This window comes from Podarcis raffonei, chromosome 7 (assembly GCF_027172205.1).
Source record: "Podarcis raffonei isolate rPodRaf1 chromosome 7, rPodRaf1.pri, whole genome shotgun sequence".
In the NCBI taxonomy this organism is placed as follows: domain Eukaryota; kingdom Metazoa; phylum Chordata; class Lepidosauria; order Squamata; family Lacertidae; genus Podarcis; species Podarcis raffonei.
The window spans coordinates 2,386,255-2,404,952 of NC_070608.1; the positions used below are offsets into that span (position 1 = coordinate 2,386,255).

An 18,698-nucleotide genomic window follows, 5' to 3' on the forward strand; every position below is an offset into this window, starting at 1 on the left:
ACTAAACATATAGAGCGTTGCACAATTCACGCGCACTTAAATATAATTACTCACAAATTGAGGTTTTCCAGGATCTTAAGTCCTGAGCTCATTCTTTGATCAGCAAGTCGTGGCAGAAGGAAGAAGTATTATGCTCATAGGCAGGGTCTGAATATCTGCGTCATATGCTCTGACTGGTCAATGTGACCGGACTTGCAGTGACTAAAGACCTAATTGCTGGAATCTTTCTAAATCGGTTGGCAGAGACGCTTAATCTCTGGGTGGCAGGTTTGAGCCCCATGCTGGGCAAAGGATTTCTGCCTTGCAGGGGGTTGGAATAGATAACCCTCGTGGTCCTTTCAAGCCTACAGTTCTATGACTGTGGATGTTGGAAGATTCAAGACAGAGAAAAGAAAATGCCACGAACTTGGACAATTTAAAAGAATAGACAAATTTATGGTGGAAAAGGCTATCCAATGCTCATGGCCAGAATTGCTGTGCGCTACCTGCAGTAGAGAAGGCAGTCTTCATCTGAAAACCACAGGATGGGAGGGGGCTGTTGCACCCAGTCCTGCTTATGGCCTTCCCAGTGGGACAGGGACTGCTCCCTTTCTGCCCCAAAGCCCCCATCTGTAGCTTTACTCATTACTCAAAAAGTGCTTTTTCCAAACTGAAAGAAACAACCTGACACTTACGGAGACATACGGAAACAGTATCATATAATACATACTGTACAGTTCTTTAAATGTTTTTCTGGGAGGGGGTGGGGTTACTGATTTGTTTTGGCTCTTGTTTTTATTAAGTATACCTGAAGGAGCATCTCCGCCCCCATCATTCAGCCCAGACACTGAGATCCAGTGCCGAGGGCCTTCTTGGTGGTTGTGCCCGCCCTGTGGAACACCCTCCCATCAGATGTCAAAGAAATAAACAACTATCTGACGTTTAGAAGATATCTGAAGGCAGCCCTGTTTAGGGAAGTTTTTAATGACTGATGTTTTAATGTACATATTTTTAATCTCTTGTTGGAAGCTGTCCAGAGTGGCTGGGGAAACCCAACCAGATGGGTGAGGAATGAATGAATGAATGAATATAATAATAATAATAATAATAATAATAATAATAATAATAATAATGATGATGACGACGACTAGGGTAACTGTGCCCCTGAAGAATCAGGTGCGCAGCCTGGAGTCATTTTGGACTCACATCTGTCCATGGTGGCGCAGGTTAATACTGTGTCCAGGGCAGCTGTTTATCAGCTCCATCTGGGACACAGGATGAGACCCTCCCTGCCCGCAGACTGTCTTGCCAGAGTGGTACATGCTCTGGTTATCTTCCGCTTGGACTACTGCCATGCGCTCTACGTGGGGCTACCTTTGAAGGTGACCCGGAAACTACAACTAATCCAGAATGTGGCAGCTAGACTGGTGACAGGGAGTGGCCGTCGAGACCACATAACACCGGTCCTGAAAGACCTACATTGGCTCCCAGGACGTTTCCGAGCACAATTCAAAGTGTTGGTGCTGACCTTGAAAGCCCTAAACGGCCTCGGTCCAGTAGACCTGAAGAAGCCTCTCCACCCCCATCGTTCTGCCCAACACTGAGGTCCAGATCCGAGGGCCTTCTGCCGGTTCCCTCCCTGCGAGAAGCCAAGTTACAGGGAACCAGGCAGGGGGCCTTCTTGGTAGTGGCGCCCACCCTGTGGAACCCCCTCCCACCAGATGTCAAAGAGAAAAACAACTACCAGAATTTTTGAAGACCTCTGAAGGCAGCCCTGTTTAGGGAAGCTTTTAATGTTTAATAGGTTATTGTATTTTAGTGTTTTGTTGGAAGCTGCCCAGAGTGGCTGCGGAAACCCAGCCAGATGGGTGGGGTATAAATAATAATAATAATAATAATAATAATAATAATAATAATAATAACAACAACAACAATGTATTTTGTGCCTTTATCTTGTATTTTTATGGTGTGAACTACCCTGAGACCTATGGACGAAGGGCGGGATACTACTACTACTACTACTACTACTACTACTACTAATACAGAACTGTAGCGTGGCAAGGGACCCTGAGGGTCATCCTGTCCAACCCTCTGCAATGCAGGAGTACGAGATCAGCATGAGCCAGGCAGGAACCCCTGAAATTGCTGTCTCGGTTGGGCGGGATGCTGCCGGAAGGCAACTTTGCAAGAATCCTGGCTAAATTAATAATAATTTAAGTAGGAGTCAGGCAGGAAGTCCTGCCTTCGCCGCTCTCTATCGACCTCACTTCCGCTCTTGGGAGAAGAGGGCGGAAGTGGCTTCAAGCGCAGCCAGGAAGTCCCGCCACCCGGAAGCGGGCGGCCGCTCTGGCCCTGGGCGCTCGATGGTGCGCGGCCCCGCCCGCTTCCTGTTGTTCCCGGACTCTCTTCCGGGTTTGGGGTCCGGAGGTTTGGCCGGAGCTGCGCCCGGTGAGTGGAGGCGCCCCGGGGGGGAGGGAAGAGGGCCGCCCGGGGAGGGGGCGAGGGAGGCCTTCCGTGACCGGGAGAGGCAGGATCCTGACCCTGCACCCGGGTTCTGCGCCTGCGGGTCGCCCTGCACGTCGGAATGTGCCCCAGGGAAACTCGCAGGCAGGCGGGCGAGGAGGAGGAGGAGAAGACCCAGTTCATTGCGGCACCTGGATCTCTCCCAGGAGCCCAGGAATCTGCCTGCCCCCGAGTCAGGCCCTCCAGCTCAGGGATGCCCACACGGGCTGGCAGCAGCCGGGGACTTAATAATAATAATAATAATAATAATAATAATAATAATAATAATAATAATAATAATAATTTTTTATTTATACCCTGCCAAGACTGGGCTCAGGGCGGTTAAGACCCAAGTATAAAAACAATTGATTAAAATGCAACATTAAAATGCAGCCTCATTTCAGTAGAAACTCAAGTCAGAAACTTTTTTGGGGATGAAAACGTCAAATCTTCAGGGGTTCAGGCCGCCTTGGTGCTGCAGCCAAAGGTCCCAGGTGCCAAGGGGGGTGTTCTGCCCTTCCAGGTGGCGCACATCCTTTTCCGTTTCTGTACTCGCAGCAGCCCTGCGAGGGAGGCGAGGTGGGGACTGGCCCAGGGCGGCACCCGGTGAGCATCAGGATTCGAACCCTGGTCTCTGCCAGGGCCTAGTTTGGCATAGTCTGAACCTCCGCCTTGTTGGTTGCGGGGGCCAGGGGACTAAAAGATTCATTCTAATGTTTTGCTTGTTTATCCAGTAATAACAACCCTAAAACCACGAAGAATAATAATAAATAATAATAAAATTTTATTTATATCCTGCCCTCCTCAGACGAAGCTGGGCTCAGAGCGGCTAACAACAATAAAAATGACACAGTTTACATAAAATCACAATCAATTAATTGAAATGCATTCTAAAATCAATTCATTCTAAAAGCAATTCAAAATCAAATTAATGGCAACCATTGGGCTAGATTATAATCTCCACAGTACTGATGATGGAGTGCGCATGTCGGAGTGGTGGTGGTCCGTGGGTGTTTATTTGATCAAGGATTAGGTTTCCGCCCCCCCCCCCGCAAATCTCCTGTGCCTTTAGCCCAGGGCTGCCACCTTTTCAGCCTGCCACTAGCTAATATGGTGACGCCAGTAGCCGATTATCTTTCCATTCCATGGAAAAGCTTCGCCTGCCAACCCTTATTTATCATCCTGCTGAATAAAACACAGGAGCAGACCAGGCTGGTGCTGTTAGGGTGAGTTGGCAACCCTGCTTTAACAGCTGCATGACTGGCAGAAAACTGGCAGGTATGGATTTCTTCCCATGACTGCATTTCTTAGAAGATGGATCTTCAGAATATCTCTCCCTGTATCATTTCTGCCTGTCATGGGAGCTGTCAGTGGAGACTGATGTGGATTCCCTTCCTCTGCAGCTGAGGACAGACCTGCAGCAAGCACTCTCATTTTTCTGGCTTGCGGGTTGTTGATGTGGGTGGCACAGAAAAATGTGTTAGAGAGAGTGGTTTTCCCATAGAATAAATAGGTAAAGAGTAAAGGGGCCCCTGACCATTAGGTCCAGTCGTGGCCGACTCTGGGGTTGCGGCACTCATCTTGCTTTACTGGCCGAGGGAGCCGGCGTACAGCTTCCGGGGCATGTGTCCAGCATGACTAAGCCGCTTCTGGCGAACCAGAGCAGCGCACGGAAACTCCGTTTACCTTCCCACCGGAGCGGTACCTATTTATTTACTTGCACTTTGACATGCTTTCGAACTGCTAGGTTGGCAGGAGCAGGGACCGAGCAACGGGAGCTCACCCTGTCGCGGGGATTTGAACCGCTGACCTTCTGATTGGCAAGCCCTAGGCTCTGGTTTAACCCACAGCGCCACTCGCGTCCCTATAGAATAAATAAAAGTGCTTTAATGGTAACCCAGGGCCCTTTTAGTAATTTTCACATGCTGTCTTCTCACCTGACTAGCTTCTGTCTTTTTACGGGAAGTTTGGTCTTTTCAGCACTGAAGATCAAACACCAGCAGAAAGGACAATTGCAAGGTTCAGTATCTCCTACTAGGCTAATTTTTATTTATTTATTGTGTTCAGGTTTATAAAGCGCTACTGAAACTTGACGATGTCTGAAGATGAAGAAAAGCTTAACTTGCGTCGCCTTGAGCCAGCCATCCAGAAGTTCATTAAAGTTGCCGTTCCAACAGATCTGGAGAGGTTAAGAAAGCATCAGATAAATATTGAGAAGGTTTACTTTTTTCCCCTGAATATTAAGTTGATATTGTATAATTTTACTGACATTAGCGCAACTTAGGCAAAGCTGAGATGCTTTGATTGGAACTAAAGGTGGGCAAGTGTATTTGGCTCTGTTGCATGACAATTTCCGCACCCCTCCTCAAAAAACCCCCTCCACCTTCAATGGTTGTTAAAAGTCCATTTCTTTTCTTTACAATGGGGCCTTAAAAAGGTAAAGGGGACCCCTGACCATTAGGTCCAGTCGTGGCCGACTCTGGGGTTGCGGCGCTCATCTCGCTTTACTGGCCGAGGGAACCGGCGTACAGCTTCCGGGGCATGTGGCCAGCATGACTAAGCCGCTTCTGGCGAACCAGAGCAGCGCACGGAAACGCTGTTTAGCTTCCCGCCGGAGCGGTACCTATTTATCTATTTGCACTTTGACGTGCTTTCAAACTGCTACATTGGCAGGAGCAGGGACTGAGCAACGGGCGCTCACCCGGTCGCAGGGATTCGAACCGCCGACCTTCTGATTGGCAAGTCCTGGGCTCTGTGGTTCAACCCACAGTGCCACACATGTTCCTTACACTGCGTTTAAAACCAAAATCGCATTTGGATAGAAAGTGGTTCTCAGGCGGCTAGGTTGGCAGGAGCAGGGACCGAGCAACGGGAGCTCACCCCATCGCGGGGATTCGAACCGCCAACCTTCTGATCGGCAAGTCCTAGGATCTGTGGTTTAACCCACAGCGCCACCCACGTCCCAATTGGGGCCTTACTATTATTTAAAATGAGGCAGCTGAGGCAGCCTGGGGGTGCTCCCATTTGCTGCAGAACAGCTGAATGGCTGGTCATTATTAGGGGATGTTGGCAGTGTAGAGGTCTGCCTCCATTGGCCAATATTTTGTTTGATCTTAAATGCATGCTCTGGGTACCCATTCAAGAGTCCTGCTATAAACAGAGAAAAGAGGCTGTCTAAAGGTTTGGATTGAGAGTTGCCTTTCAGTCTGTGCACCTGCTGAGATAATGATGATAATACTACTACTACTACTACTACTACTAATAATAATAATAATAATAATAATAATTTTTATTTATACTCCGCCCTCCCCAGCCAAGACCGGGCTCAGGGCAGCTAACACCAAGTATAAAACAATTGATTAAAATACAACTTAAAAACAAGATTAAAGTACAACATTAAAATGCAGCCTCATTTCAGTAGAAACTCAAATCAAAAACTTTTTGGGGATGAAAACGTCAAATCTTAGATATAGAAGACATTTGAAGGCAGCCCTGTTCAGGGAAGTTTTTGATGTGTGACATTTTGATGTATTTTTAATTTTTGTTGGAAGCCGCCCAGAGTTGCTGGGGAAACCCAGCCAGATGGGCAGGGTACAAATAATAAATTATTATTATTATATTATTATTATTATTTTTCATCAGATTGTGGATGGGGACTCAAAGCACCAGATGTTGGTTCAAACTTTGTCACAATTGAAGAGTCCCTGGGACAAGGAGTTGTGAATGTCTTGCGTAATGGCTTTTGTGACATTTCTCAGCGTTGTTGGGTAACACTGGGCTCTCTTTGTTGATGGAGGCTTAAGCTAGAATCAGAGAGCAAAGTTTGCTGCCGTTGAGAGAGTGAGTCTGTCCCTTGGAATAATGTGTGCACATAGCTTATCTTACTGGTTCGTGCCAGCAGGCACTGGGATAGCCTGTTCCCCAAACCCCACCATCTCCTCTGCCTTAAGACAGCACAGGGAATGGAAAATGGCGATTCTCTTTGTCCTTTCTTTCTCTGTAAACCTATAAAAACACAGATTTTTTCCCTCTCTCTCTCCTTGCCCTTAGTATCAGAGATGCAGACTGTGGGACAGGTTACACGAAGAGCACATCAATGCCGGCCGTACGGTTCAAGTAAGTAGTTAGAAAAGTGCATTCCAGTGTTTGTTGTGAATGTTGCTGGTTTTTCCCAGGAAATAGCAGAAGCAAAAATGCAAAGATCTCCCCTTTCTCCTTGTAGGGCACTGTAGCTAACCTAAAGCCTGTCCAAGCTTTCTTCCTCCTTCCACTATCCAACCTGTGTTGAATCTTACATTTGTCTGCTCCTTGGGGCAGGGACCTGCTCCCTTGCCTGCAACGATCCTGTAACAACACACAACATGAAGATTTATTACTTTTTTCGTCCAGTTGCACTTCCTCTGCGCAGCCCTGGGAGAAAAGTACATAAAGCAGATGCACAGCTTGGTCCGTGTGAGAAAGGAAGTAAATCAAGTCCAGACAGCTTCTTTCTATCCTAGAAGCATTTTATTAGCAAGCAAATACAGTATTTACAATCCATCAGAATCCATCAGAATCTAGCTCCATTTTCCTCTGACTCCTTTCTGCTTCGGAGCAGCGATCGACTGGAAAACGAAAGCACTTTTCACAGCATACACAACAGAGAGCTGTGACGTAACATCCTGGCTGACTTCCCGTGGAGGTGTCTGGGTGGGTGTAGCCAGGTGTGAACCTGAATCCTTTGAGGATATGCAGAATTTGCCTCAGGAAGACGCCAGCAAATGGCATGAGGCAATGCACACAACAGAGGTGCGCTGTTCACTCAGTTATGATACAACAACTGCAAATGACTTCATTGTCAGCAACTGAAAATACGATGAGATGTGAAATAAGCAAGCCATTTTGGACTTTAATGCCAAGCATAAATACATCAGAAGAGCCTGCTGGATTAGGCCAGTATCCTGTTCTCACAGTGGCCACGTAGATGTCTCTGTTGGGAAACCATGGAGGTCTTTATCCCAGTTGATCTCGGTTGGATTTCAATTGATTTCTCTCTGTGCTGCTCTTGTTTTTAAGGTGTACCTTACTGTTCTTAAATTGTATGTGCAATTGCTTTAATAGTTTTTAATTAGGTGTAACTGTTTTATACATGTTTTGGTTGTCAATTGCTTTGGCGATGCCTCAGGGGAAGTGATTCATAAATGAAATAAATAATAATATTTATATCCTGTTTTTTCTAAACCAAAGAATGCACTAAAATACAGACAGTATAAGTGGCCATACCTGGGATATTAGCCCAAGAGCTAGTCTCACGGAAAATAAAAGGCATTCTCTATGCAGCCTTTACTGTTTCCCAGATCTGTTTGGAAATTGCCTGTGACTAGTACTTAAGCACTAGAGCAGTTATCCCAGCAAGGGCCCAGGAGAGATTCAGAGGCTTATATCAGGTCCAAGAACTGAGGCTGTCTGGGCCAGAATGGAGCTGCTGTCCCCGGAATTTGCACCTGATACCTGAACTATTCTGTTAGGTATGAAGAGAGCGCTATTCAGTGGGTTGTGTGTAACCAAATCCCCTGACGGCAACTGTTAGAGGTCATTCAAATCAGAGAATAATTAAAGAGTGGGAGGGAGTGAAGGAATATATGAAAAAATAGGGTTCGGGGACTGGAATATTAACAGATAACGTGTAAAATGTGCAGGGTTAAGCAAGGAAATAGTAAAAGAATCAGCTGAACAATGATTAAATTATAACAACACAAGACGGAAGAAGAAGAAGAAAAAGAGAGATCACACATGGGTGAAGGAACGGGGGGTATAGGGGAATTTGAAATATTATTTATAATATAAAAGCTTTAATATAAAATTTCTAACTGTGTTGTATTTGTATACAGCAAAGAGAAGTTTAGAGTAATTCGGTATATTTTAATTTAGTTAATTATGTAATAGGTTTATGTTAGAAAATTAAATATGGATGTTGAATTTGATGTTTGTAATTTTTCTTTTTTCGGTTTTGGAAATAAAAAATTAAAAACAACAACAAACCAACCCCCCCTTTTTGAATTGTCATTTGCAGCAGCTGCGAGCAAATATCCGAGAAATGGAGAAGCTCTGCCTTCGGGTCCGGAAGGAAGACCTCCACGCTTTGGAGAGGATGATCAACCCGGTGAAAGACCAGGCGTCGGGGGCCATCAAGGAGTTTCTGCAGCTCCATTTGGAGTCCGCAGAAGAACTGAAGAGGCAGTTTAAGGAGAAAGAGGCATTGCTCCAGTCCCCTTTAACCAGATCAACCACCGTAGCAGGGGGTATGAGCGCACCGTGTTCCTTTTTCAAACAAGTATGTTTTTATTGCAAAGAAATCTGTATGATCTTTTTGGACAGGAGAGAAACAAGAGTTGAGATGTCATCTAACTGTTAAATGACCCATCTGTCACATACAAATGTTGAAAGCTGTTGTTGTTTAGTCGTTTAGTCGTGTCCGTCTCTTTGTGACCCCCTGGACCAGAGCATGCCAGGCACTCCTGTCGTCCACTGCCTCCCGCAGTTTGGTCAAACTCATGTTTGTAGCTTCGAGAACACTGTCCAACCATCTCGTCCTCTGTCGTCCCCTTCTCCTTGTGCCCTCAATCTTTCCCAACATCAGGGTCTCATCCTGAAGCAAACTTCTTAACCCGAGGTACTATTTCTGGGTTAGTGGAGTCTGTAACCTGAAGCGTCTGTAACCCAAGGTACTACTGTACTCCAATATGAAAACCAGTGGAAGTGTTTCAATCTGCTGTTTAAGCAGCAAAATGCATTGGGCGGTTGGTCTCTCTATCTCAGTAGAGTCTACACCGGCCGGCAGCAGTTCTCCAGGGTTTCAGACGGAACATTCACATCCTGCTTGAAAATGCAGAGGGGAGAACATGGGACCTTCTGGCTGCCAAGGAGATGCTCTGTCACTGAGCTGTGACCCTTCCCTTGTTGCCCCCCCACCACACCTGCACATAGTGCCAGTTCTTTTACTTCTTTAAAATCCCCCCCAGGCCCACCTTTAAATACACATCATTATCATCATCATTATTATTATTAGACCACCCTTCGTCTGAAGATCGGGATGCGGGTGGCGCTGTGAGTTAAACCACAGAGCCTAGGGCTTGCCGATCAGAAGGTTGGCGGTTCGAATCCCCGAGACGGTGTGAGCTCCCGTTGCTCAGTCCCTGTTCCTGCCCACCTAGCAGTTCGAAAGCACGTCAAAGTGCAAGTAGATAAATAGGTACCACTCCGGCGGGAAGGTAAACGGCGTTTCCGTGCGCTGCTCTGGTTTGCCAGAAGCGGCTTGGTCATGCTGCCCAAATGACCCGGAAGCTGTACGCCGGCTCCCTCGGCCAGTAAAGCGAGATGAGCGCCCAGAGTCGGCCACAACTGGACCTGACGGTCAGGGGTCCCTTTACCTTTACCATTTGAAGATCACGAGGCATCTGACCGTAAATGTGTTCCTCTACCGTGGTACCTCGGTTCTTGAATGAAATCCATTCCGGAAGCCCGTTCAGCTTCCGAAACTTTCAAAAACTGAGGCACAGCTTCCGATTGGTTGCAGGAGCTTCCTGCACTCAAGCCGAAGCTGCGTTGCACATTTGGGTTCTGAAAAACGTTTCAAAACAGAAGCATTTGCTTTCAGGTTTTCGGCATCCGGGACCAAAACGTACGATAACGGAGGCATTCGGGAACCGAGGCTTGACTGTGTTTCTTTCTATGTACTCTTCTTCTGACAGTCTCTGCTACCATTGTCTCCCTGGTGTTCGTTTTTAGATTGTAAGCTCCCTGCAGCAGGGGTTTGCCCCTGTTGACAGCCCTGCGTAAATAACGCTCAAAGAATTGTAGAGTTGGAAGAGGTCCTGCAGGTCATCTAGTCCAATCCCGTGTAATGCAGGAATCTCTGACAGATGGCCGCCCACCATCTGCTTAATAATAATAATAATAATAATAATAATAATAATAATAATAATTTATTTATTTATACCCCGCCCATCTGGCAGAGTTTCCCCAGCCTCTCTGGGCGGCTTCCAACAAAATATTAAAATACAGTAATGCATCAAACATTAAAAGCTTCCCTAAACAGGGCTGCCTTCAGATGTCTTCTAAAAGTCTGGTAGTTGTTGTTCTCTTTGACATCTGGTGGGAGGGAGTTCCGCAGGGCGGGTGCCACCACCGAGAAGGCCCTCTGCCTGGTTCCTTGTAATTTGGCTTCTCGCAGTGAGGGAATGGCCAGAAGGCCCTCGGAGCTGGACCTCGGAGCTGGATGATGGGGATGGAGACGCTCCTTCAGGGATACAGGACTGAGGCCGTTTAGGGCTTTCAGGGTCAATTGTGCCCGGAAACGTCCAGGGAGCCAATGTAGGTCTTTCAAGACCGGTGTTATGTGGTCCCAGCGGCCGCTCCCAGTCATCAGTCTAGCTGCCGCATTCTGGATTAGTTGTAGTTTAGTTGTAGTTGTAGTTTCCGGGTCACCTTCAAAGGTAGCCCCACTTGGAGCGCATTGCAGTAGTCCAAGCGAGAGATAACCAGACCATGCACCACTCTGGCGAGACAGTCCGCGGGCAGGGAGGGTCTCTGCTTAAGAACTTCCAAGGAAGGAGAGTCCACCCCCGTTTATCTGACGGCAGTTACATCAAATTGGGGTGGAGGGCTGGGAGCTCTTTATCTCTTGCTAGGTTAACCCTCTGGGACGCATTATGAGACTTTGTGATCTTTCCACTCAGAAACCTTTTACGATGCCAGCAACGAAGGACTCTCTCAGAGTTACATCCAGACGTTCTCCCCTCTCCCCGAAATCCCCCAGGATCAGAACGCGGCGGAATCGTGGGAAATGCTTGAAGAGGTAGTCTGGGCTTCTACTCTGAGGGTCCCTTGGACAAATCTAGAGCAGCAGAAGAGTAACAGCACATTTTTTTGGATCTCTTTGTAGGACTTGATTGAGCTCAGCAACCTGGTGACGGACTTCTCTCTGCTTGTTAACGTAAGTATGGCATGATTAGGGTCTTAACGTTCCTCCTGCGTTCAGAAGAAAGGGGGCGAAAAGAAGAAGTTAGATGCGCAATTCTTATGTCTCTGGAGTGAGAAGAGCAATATGCAGAGAGTTTAGTCTCTGCGGCTAACAGATTGAGGTTGAATCCTGACAAGACAGATGTACTGTTTTTGGGGGACAGGAGGTGGGCGGGTGTGGAGGACTCCTTGGTCCTGGATGGGGCAACTGTGCCCCCGAAGGACCAGGAGCGCAGCCTGGGAGTCATTTTGGACTCACCTCTGTCCATGGAGGCGCAGGTCAATTCTGTGTCCAGGGCAGCTGTTTATCAGCTCCATCTGGTACTCAGGATGAGACCCTACCTGCCAGCAGACTGTCTTGCCAGAGTGGTGCATGCTTTGGTTATCTCCCGTTTGAACTACTGCAATGCGCTCTATGTGGGGCTGCCTTTGAAGGTGACCCGGAAACTACAACTAATCCAGAATGCGGCAGCTAGACTGGTGACTGGGAGCGGCTGCCGGGACCACATAACACCGGTCTTGAAAGACCTACACTGGCTCCCAGTACCTTTCTGAGCACAATTCAAAGTGTTGGTGCTGACCTTGAAAGCCCATCGTTCAGCCCGGACGATGAGGTCCAGCACCGAGGGCCTTCTGGCTGTTCCCTCCCTGCGAGAAGCCAAGTTACAGGAAACCAGGCAGAAGGCCTTCTTGGTAGTGGCACCCGCCCTGTGGAACGCCCTCCCACCAGATGTCAAAGAGAAGAACAACTACCAGACTTTTAGAAGACATCTGAGGGCAGCCCTGTTTAGAGAAGTTTTTAATGTTTAATAGGTTATTGTATTTTAGTGTTTTGTTGGAAGCCGCCCAAAGTGGCTGGGGAAGCCCACACCCTGCTTTGAAGGTTAATACCAGCAGTTTGAATTGGGCCCCCAAATGCACCAGTAGCCAGTGCAGAATTGGGCTCCACGTTCCAATTTTCTGGCCCATGACCACCTAGGCAGCCACATTTCGCATCGGTTGATATTTCTGCATCGTCTTCGACGGCAGCCTTGTGGACAAAGCCCATTGTTGTGGTTATTTTTAGTTTTCGGAATCCAGCACTTTGGAAGGCTCCGCGCTTGGTACTTTGAAGTGGGGTGTGTGCTTTTCTTCTGCCGTTTCGCTTGAAAACTCTTTTGTGTCTTCTAGGCTCAGCAGGAGAAGATCGACAGGATTGAAGATAACGTCAACACGGCCGCCGTGAATGTCGAAGAGGGGACCAGGAATCTGTCCAGGGTAGGGCTCTCTCCATCCATCTCCTGGCAAACCAGTGGCACTCTGCTTTCCAGCAATACTCCATTGAATCAAAGAATCATAGAGTTGGAAGGGACCCCGAGGGCCATCTAGTCCAACCCCCGGCAATGCAGGAATCTCAGCTAAAGAATCCCTGGCAGGTGGCCCTCCAACCTCTGCTTAAAAACCTCCCAAAAATCTGCTTAAAAACCAGTTGAGCCGACTCCACTGTGGAGCAGCTCTTACCATCAGAAGGTTCTTCCTGATGTTGAGTTGCAATCTCTTTTCTTGTCACCTGAATCCATTGGTTCAGGTTCTGCCTCTGAAACAGCAGAAAACACCGTTTTTCAGGTGACACGCCTCCCTAAAAAGCTACAATGACAACTCAGCCTGGAGCCATAAGAAAACCATAGAAAAGGCTGCAGTTCAGTGCCTCCTCCTCAGGTAGTCTTCAGAAATTCATAAGAAATCACATCGTATCAATCTCATCAGTTCTAATGGCATTTAGGACCCAGGGAAGTGAGGTATAAGGGGAGGGGGGAGTGAACCCACCATAATCCCAGGGTGATATCCTGCCCCAGGAGTGTCAGACAGATAACCATCTCAGTCACAATGCCTACCCACCCTAGTGGGATGAACCCGGGTCAAAGCAAAGGGGTTTTATTTGACTTGACTTCGGGACCAGGGAACTGCAAATGCTTTTTCCTTTGTACTGTGATGGAGTAAGTGTGAAAGTCTATATTTGAGTGACAGGGCCATGCCTGTATCTCAGGTTCTACCCGAGACCACACCTTTTATGTGACATACCTATGATGTCTTGATGATGTTTTTGGAAATGTATTATGGGAAACTTTAAAAGACCGATGTCATCTTCTTTGGTGATCCCTCGTAGCCGAGTAAGATTGTCTTCCATGAACACTGTCTTAGCAGTGAGTCCGTAAGTGACTGTGGAGGCCAATTCTGGATCCACACGTCCTGGATCCACAGTGGGGACATAGATTTCTGGGCGGGAGTTGATCACGGTGTGGATTTGCCAAATGTGCCTTCCTCTTAGCACGTTTCTCCCTTGCGTCCTGAGTTCGAGTGTCTTCAAAGCCCATGACATCTTTGGTAAAGGCTGTTCTCCAACTTGAGCCCCCCAACTTGAGTTCTCCCACTTGTCTCATACATGGAAACGTACGGTACTTTCTCGCAACACCAGCTCACTCCTTTCTCTTGTCTTTCTTCTTCTCCAGGCTGCCAAATTCAAGCTGGCCGCCCTGCCTGTTGCCGGTGCCCTTCTTGGCGGAGTCGTCGGGGGTCCTATCGGCCTCCTGGCCGGGTTCAAAGTGGCTGGCATTGCTGCCGCGCTGGGCGGCGGAGTTTTGGGCTTCACAGGTGGGAAACTGATCCAGAGGAAGAAGCAAAGGATGATCGAAGGCCTCTCGGCTCCATCCTCCTGCAGCTGCCCAGACCTCCCCAGACCAAGCGATCGAGAATGTAGCTGAAGGGGGCTCCTCTGGCGAGTCACCCGCCTCCGCTTTGGATCCCCCTTGCGCCCGACGGACCTGAAGAGCAGATCCACCCCTGGCAGCCTTTGGAAAGGGTAACCCCGAGTCCCTCTCTCGGTTGGGGCAGAGAAGGCGAGCCCTTCCATTTTGAAAAGTGGGGAAGCCAGAGGCAGGTCAGAAGGCGTGTGCCAAAGGAGCAGCTTTCTCGTCCGAGAATTAAGGGGGCGTTGTTCGCAAGACACCTTTTCCTGGAGAAACAGACAAGGGAAATTTTAAGTCGTAAATTTTTCAGTGCCTGGTCCATCTTCCCTGCAAGCGTACAAATAAATGTCTCCTTCAGGGTTCTTTGTGGTGGAATCTTTAGCCAAGTTTGAAGTTCAAAGCCTGGACTCTTTTCATACACCTGTTTGGCTCAGGTGAAGTAACTGACCCTCTCCTTTGCCCAAGTGCTGCATTTCTGGGATTTTTTTTTTTTTTTAAGGCGCAGACTTTCCCAAAACTTAACCTTTCAGGCTTTAGGACAGAAGTCCTGCACACTCTCTCTCTCTCTCTTTATAAAGTGTTGCTTTTAGGAAAATTGGAACTGTGCTTTGCGAACGAATCTTCACAGTGTTTCAGGTTCTCTTCGGAAGTATCCGCTATCGACCACCAAGTGTTGGAGGACTCTGTGGTGGCCAAATTTCTGGATATATTGGACGGGACACTGATCTCCCATAATCCCTTTTCCCCATTGCCACATCAGCCGAATTCTGATGGGAGGGAATCAAAGATAAGCCAAAGATAACGCCATACTGTGCCATTGCTCTCCTGACAGTTGGTTTTTTTTTTCTGGGTGTTGAGTTTTCTGAATACGAAGCCTTTTTCTTTTTAAGTGCTCCAAGGTTTATAAGTAAAGTTTGATACGTGCTTAAAAGGAGTTCCATTTTTCTCCGGCACAAAAGAAGTCTTAATTCAGCATCTGAAGATGATGTCTCTGCAACTCGGTCCTACCCAGGGCTTGGTAGCAGGATGGGTCTCCTTGAAATTGTGCGATTGTCTCTCATCAAGGTTTGTGTCTTACCTAAAGGCCAAGACCTGTGGCTTCTTCGTTCCTCTGACAGCAGACTCGGGACTTCAACATTGTTGTCTGGCCTGTACAGAACAGTATACAGGAGATTAGGATTCTGGTGTCAGTGGGTCGCTATGTTGTGTGGGTCACAAGCACCACCCTCCACATGAAAACCACTCTTAAATATTTTGAACTTGCCCACCTAAACCCAAAGATGGTAGTGAGGTTGTGGGGAACGTCTATTATACGCCATTTGTTAAGCGGAGCAGCAAATTGTTTTACTGGGTGATTTAATTAAAGCGGAATTCTTAATGACATGGGAAATAAAAACCATTTTAAAAATTGTAGTTACTTGTGTGTTCAAAGACTGTCTTTTACAAAAGCAAAAGAAATCACCACTCGACCGTTTGATCCGTGGAGCTGCCACTGTCTCAGGTCCCACGTAATAGCCGCTCTGCATTTATCAAATCTTTGGAACTCCCTGCCTCTTGACGCAAGGCAGGCACCTTCACTGTATTCTTTTTGACAACTGCCAAGAACTTTTTTTTAGGTGAGCCTAACAGAGAGTTGATTCGAGTTTTAATCTGTTATTGTTGCTGTTTTGATTTCTGGAGCCTTTAATTATTGTTGTTAATTCTTCCCAATAATTTCATGGTTTTCTGTGTTTTGTAAACCGCTTTGAGGGTTTTTAAAAAAACAATCCACCATTGTATAAATTTTAATGAAATAAGTATATCTATATATTATAAAGAATGGAGGGATTTGTTCCCTTGTGCTTAAATGTAAAGGTAAAGGGACCCCTGACCATTAGGTCCAGTCGTGGACGACTCTGGGGTTGCGGCGATCATCTCACTTTATTGACCGAGGGAGCTGGTGTACAGCTTCCAGGTCATGTGGCCAGCATGACTAAGCCGCTTCTGGCAATCCAGAGCAGCGCACGGAAACGCTGTTTACCTTCCCGCCGGAGTGGTACCTATTGATCTACTTGTGCTGGTGTGCTTTCAAACTGCTAGGTTGGCAGGAGCAGGGACCGAGCAACGGGAGCTCACCCCGTCGCGGGGATTCGAACCGCCGACCTTCTGATCGGCAAGTCCTAGGCTCTGTGGTTTAACCCACAGCACCACCCACGCCCCTTCCCTTGCGCTTAGGTGCTGCAAATTCAGGGTTGTTAAGGAGTTTGGTTCTGTCCCCGATGGCACCTCTGGGAAAGAGACTCCCTGCCTGAAACTCTGGACAGCTGCTGCTACTGCCAGTCCGTGTAGACAGTATGGAGCTAGATGGACCAGCAGCCTGACTCGGCGTCTGTGACTTTCTAGTTTAGACAAAAGGTGAGTCGGGGGCAAAACAATAGAAGTTTATAAAACCCTTCGTGGAGAAAGTGAACAGAGGATAGTTTTCCTCCCTCTCCTGTAGCACTCGAACTCGTGTCCGTCCAAGGAATGTTGGAAGATTCTGGACCGATGAAAGAAAGCTGTGATTCCTTGCATCGCAGGGGGTTGGGATAGATGTCCCCTGGGGGTCCCTTATGTGGTTCTAGGAGGGAGTGCAAACTATGTCAGCCTATCCCAAGGGAAAAGGAATAGCAATAAGAATGAGAAACCTGCTGCAAGAGGATCATAATTCTCTCCTCCTGAGACCTTTGGGAATTCACAAGTCTCTCAGTTCTCCCAGAAGGCCAAGAGGGGGCGGCAGTGCACTGCCTAATGTCACAACAAAAGAGTCTTGTGGAGTCTTCAAAACTGAACAATTTTATTGGGGCATCAGTGTTCATGAACTAGAGTCCAATTTGCCCAAGTCTATGCATGGTTATGGGGACGCAGGTGGCGCTGTGGGTTAAACCACAGAGCCTAGGGCTTGCTGATCGGAAGGTTGGCTGTTCGAATGAGCTCCCGTTACTCAGTCCCCACTCCTACCCACCTAGCAGTTCAAAAGCACGTCAAAGTGCATGTAGATAAATAGGTACTGCTCCGGCGGGAAGGTAAACGGCGTTTCCGTGCGCTGCTCTGGTTTGCCAGAAGCGGCTTAGTCAGGCTGACCACATGACCCGTCACAGGGATTTGAACCGCTGACCTTCTTATCGACAAGTCCTAGGCTCTGTGTCCCTCTAGAGACTCCTTACAAAAATCGCATTTGGATAGAAACTGTTTCTCAGGCAGCTAGTCCTAGTCTTTATAACACTGTACCTTATCCCAGAAGGCAGAAGCTGAAAGAGATCATTTCCTGGGTGCGCACTATCCTGCGCTCTTTTCTCAGGAGCAAGCCCCAGTAAATTTACCGGAACTTTGCTCTCTCTCTCTCTCTCTCTGAAGGTCTTGCCTCGGCAACGCAGGCTCACCTCCACAAACAGCCGCTGGAGGGCAGCCCAGACCTGTGTTTGGCAGACACCTCTGAGCGCTGCAGCACAGGCAGGGTTAAACCTTCTCGACTGCACTTCCAACATGTGCTTGGTCATCAGTTTCTGAACAGCTACTGGGTGTGTGTGTGCACGAAGCAATTGGGCTTCTCTTGCCTTGCAGCTGTGTCAACTGCGTGCCTGCATGCATGCGCAGGTGTGGGGATGCGGGTCTGTGGCTCCTGAGCTGCTTCGAGGGGAGAAGCTGCGGCGGCGCAGCTTCTCCCATCATTGCCAGGCAGCGGCTGGGACAAAATGCCTCGGGTGAAACTCATCGGTGCACCCGAAGAGCACAGGAGCCCTGTGCTCCATGGAAGCTGGCAACCCTGCCAGAAAGATGAGTTGCTGATTTAGGCGGCAAGGTGGCAGCGGAGTGTTGTTTAAGCTGTTTAAAGCCCCATTGAACTTTAAAGGGATTTCAGGAGCGCAACTGTGTGTGTGTGCGGGATTATTGCCGCTCCCTGGTGGGTTTTGAAAGTGTGCCTGCGTCTCTGCAAAAAGTGGTGCTGAGTGGGCATATATTTCTGTGTGGAGAGAGAGAGAGAGACATGCTTAGATACAGATAAGAGCATCAGAACACACCTGCGCCAGTTCTGGGTGTGGGTCTGTAATACATGGGTACCTTTTGGTATTACAATAAATTCCGATAGAAATAAAACCTGCCCATCACAGCCTACAGCCTATTTGCCAGCTTAAAAGCAGACCTGTTCCCTTCTCTGCTTCTCAAGTGACCTGATCCCACCTCGATTTTTTAATGAAAGAAATCTCTATTAAAAACTGCAATCCTATGCATAACTTACTTGAGAGTAAGATGAACACAGTGGCACTTACTCCCAAGTAAACCTGCATACAAGTGAGTGCACCTGAGACTTAAACAGGCCTCAGGTCAAAACACCCCTTTGATCTGAGAAATTACAGACCGTCGGATATTTTAATGGACCAAAATGGCCAGTGAGTTCTGCAGGCGTGACATTGTTTTTAAACATTTTAATGATTAACTAGGGCATTGAAAATCCTGGTTTTGAGAGTGTGT

At 47.8% G+C, this 18,698-nt stretch overlaps 1 protein-coding gene across 1 annotated transcript; it reads left to right on the top strand.

Moving 5' to 3' along the window:
• Positions 1–2,314: 2,314 nt before the first annotated feature.
• STX17 (syntaxin 17) lies at positions 2,315–15,620 on the top strand. Its single transcript, XM_053395126.1, has 8 exons — positions 2,315–2,427; positions 4,549–4,699; positions 6,532–6,597; positions 8,534–8,762; positions 11,199–11,317; positions 11,405–11,455; positions 12,652–12,738; positions 13,971–15,620. The coding sequence occupies exons 2-8, from the start codon at positions 4,577–4,579 to the stop codon at positions 14,220–14,222; spliced, it is 927 nt and encodes a 308-aa protein (XP_053251101.1). The 5' UTR covers positions 2,315–2,427; positions 4,549–4,576; the 3' UTR covers positions 14,223–15,620.
• The last annotated feature ends 3,078 nt before the right edge of the window (positions 15,621–18,698 follow it).

Bases quoted from the DNA above. Each gene is read 5' to 3' on its own strand.
- STX17 (XM_053395126.1), top strand. From the start codon at position 4,577: ATGTCTGAAGATGAAGAAAAGCTTAACTTGCGTCGCCTTGAGCCAGCC. The intron at 4,700-6,531 runs GTTTACTTTTTT...CCTTGCCCTTAG, and splicing joins ATCAGATAAATATTGAGAAG to TATCAGAGATGCAGACTGTG. The intron at 12,739-13,970 runs GTAGGGCTCTCT...CTTCTTCTCCAG, and splicing joins GGACCAGGAATCTGTCCAGG to GCTGCCAAATTCAAGCTGGC.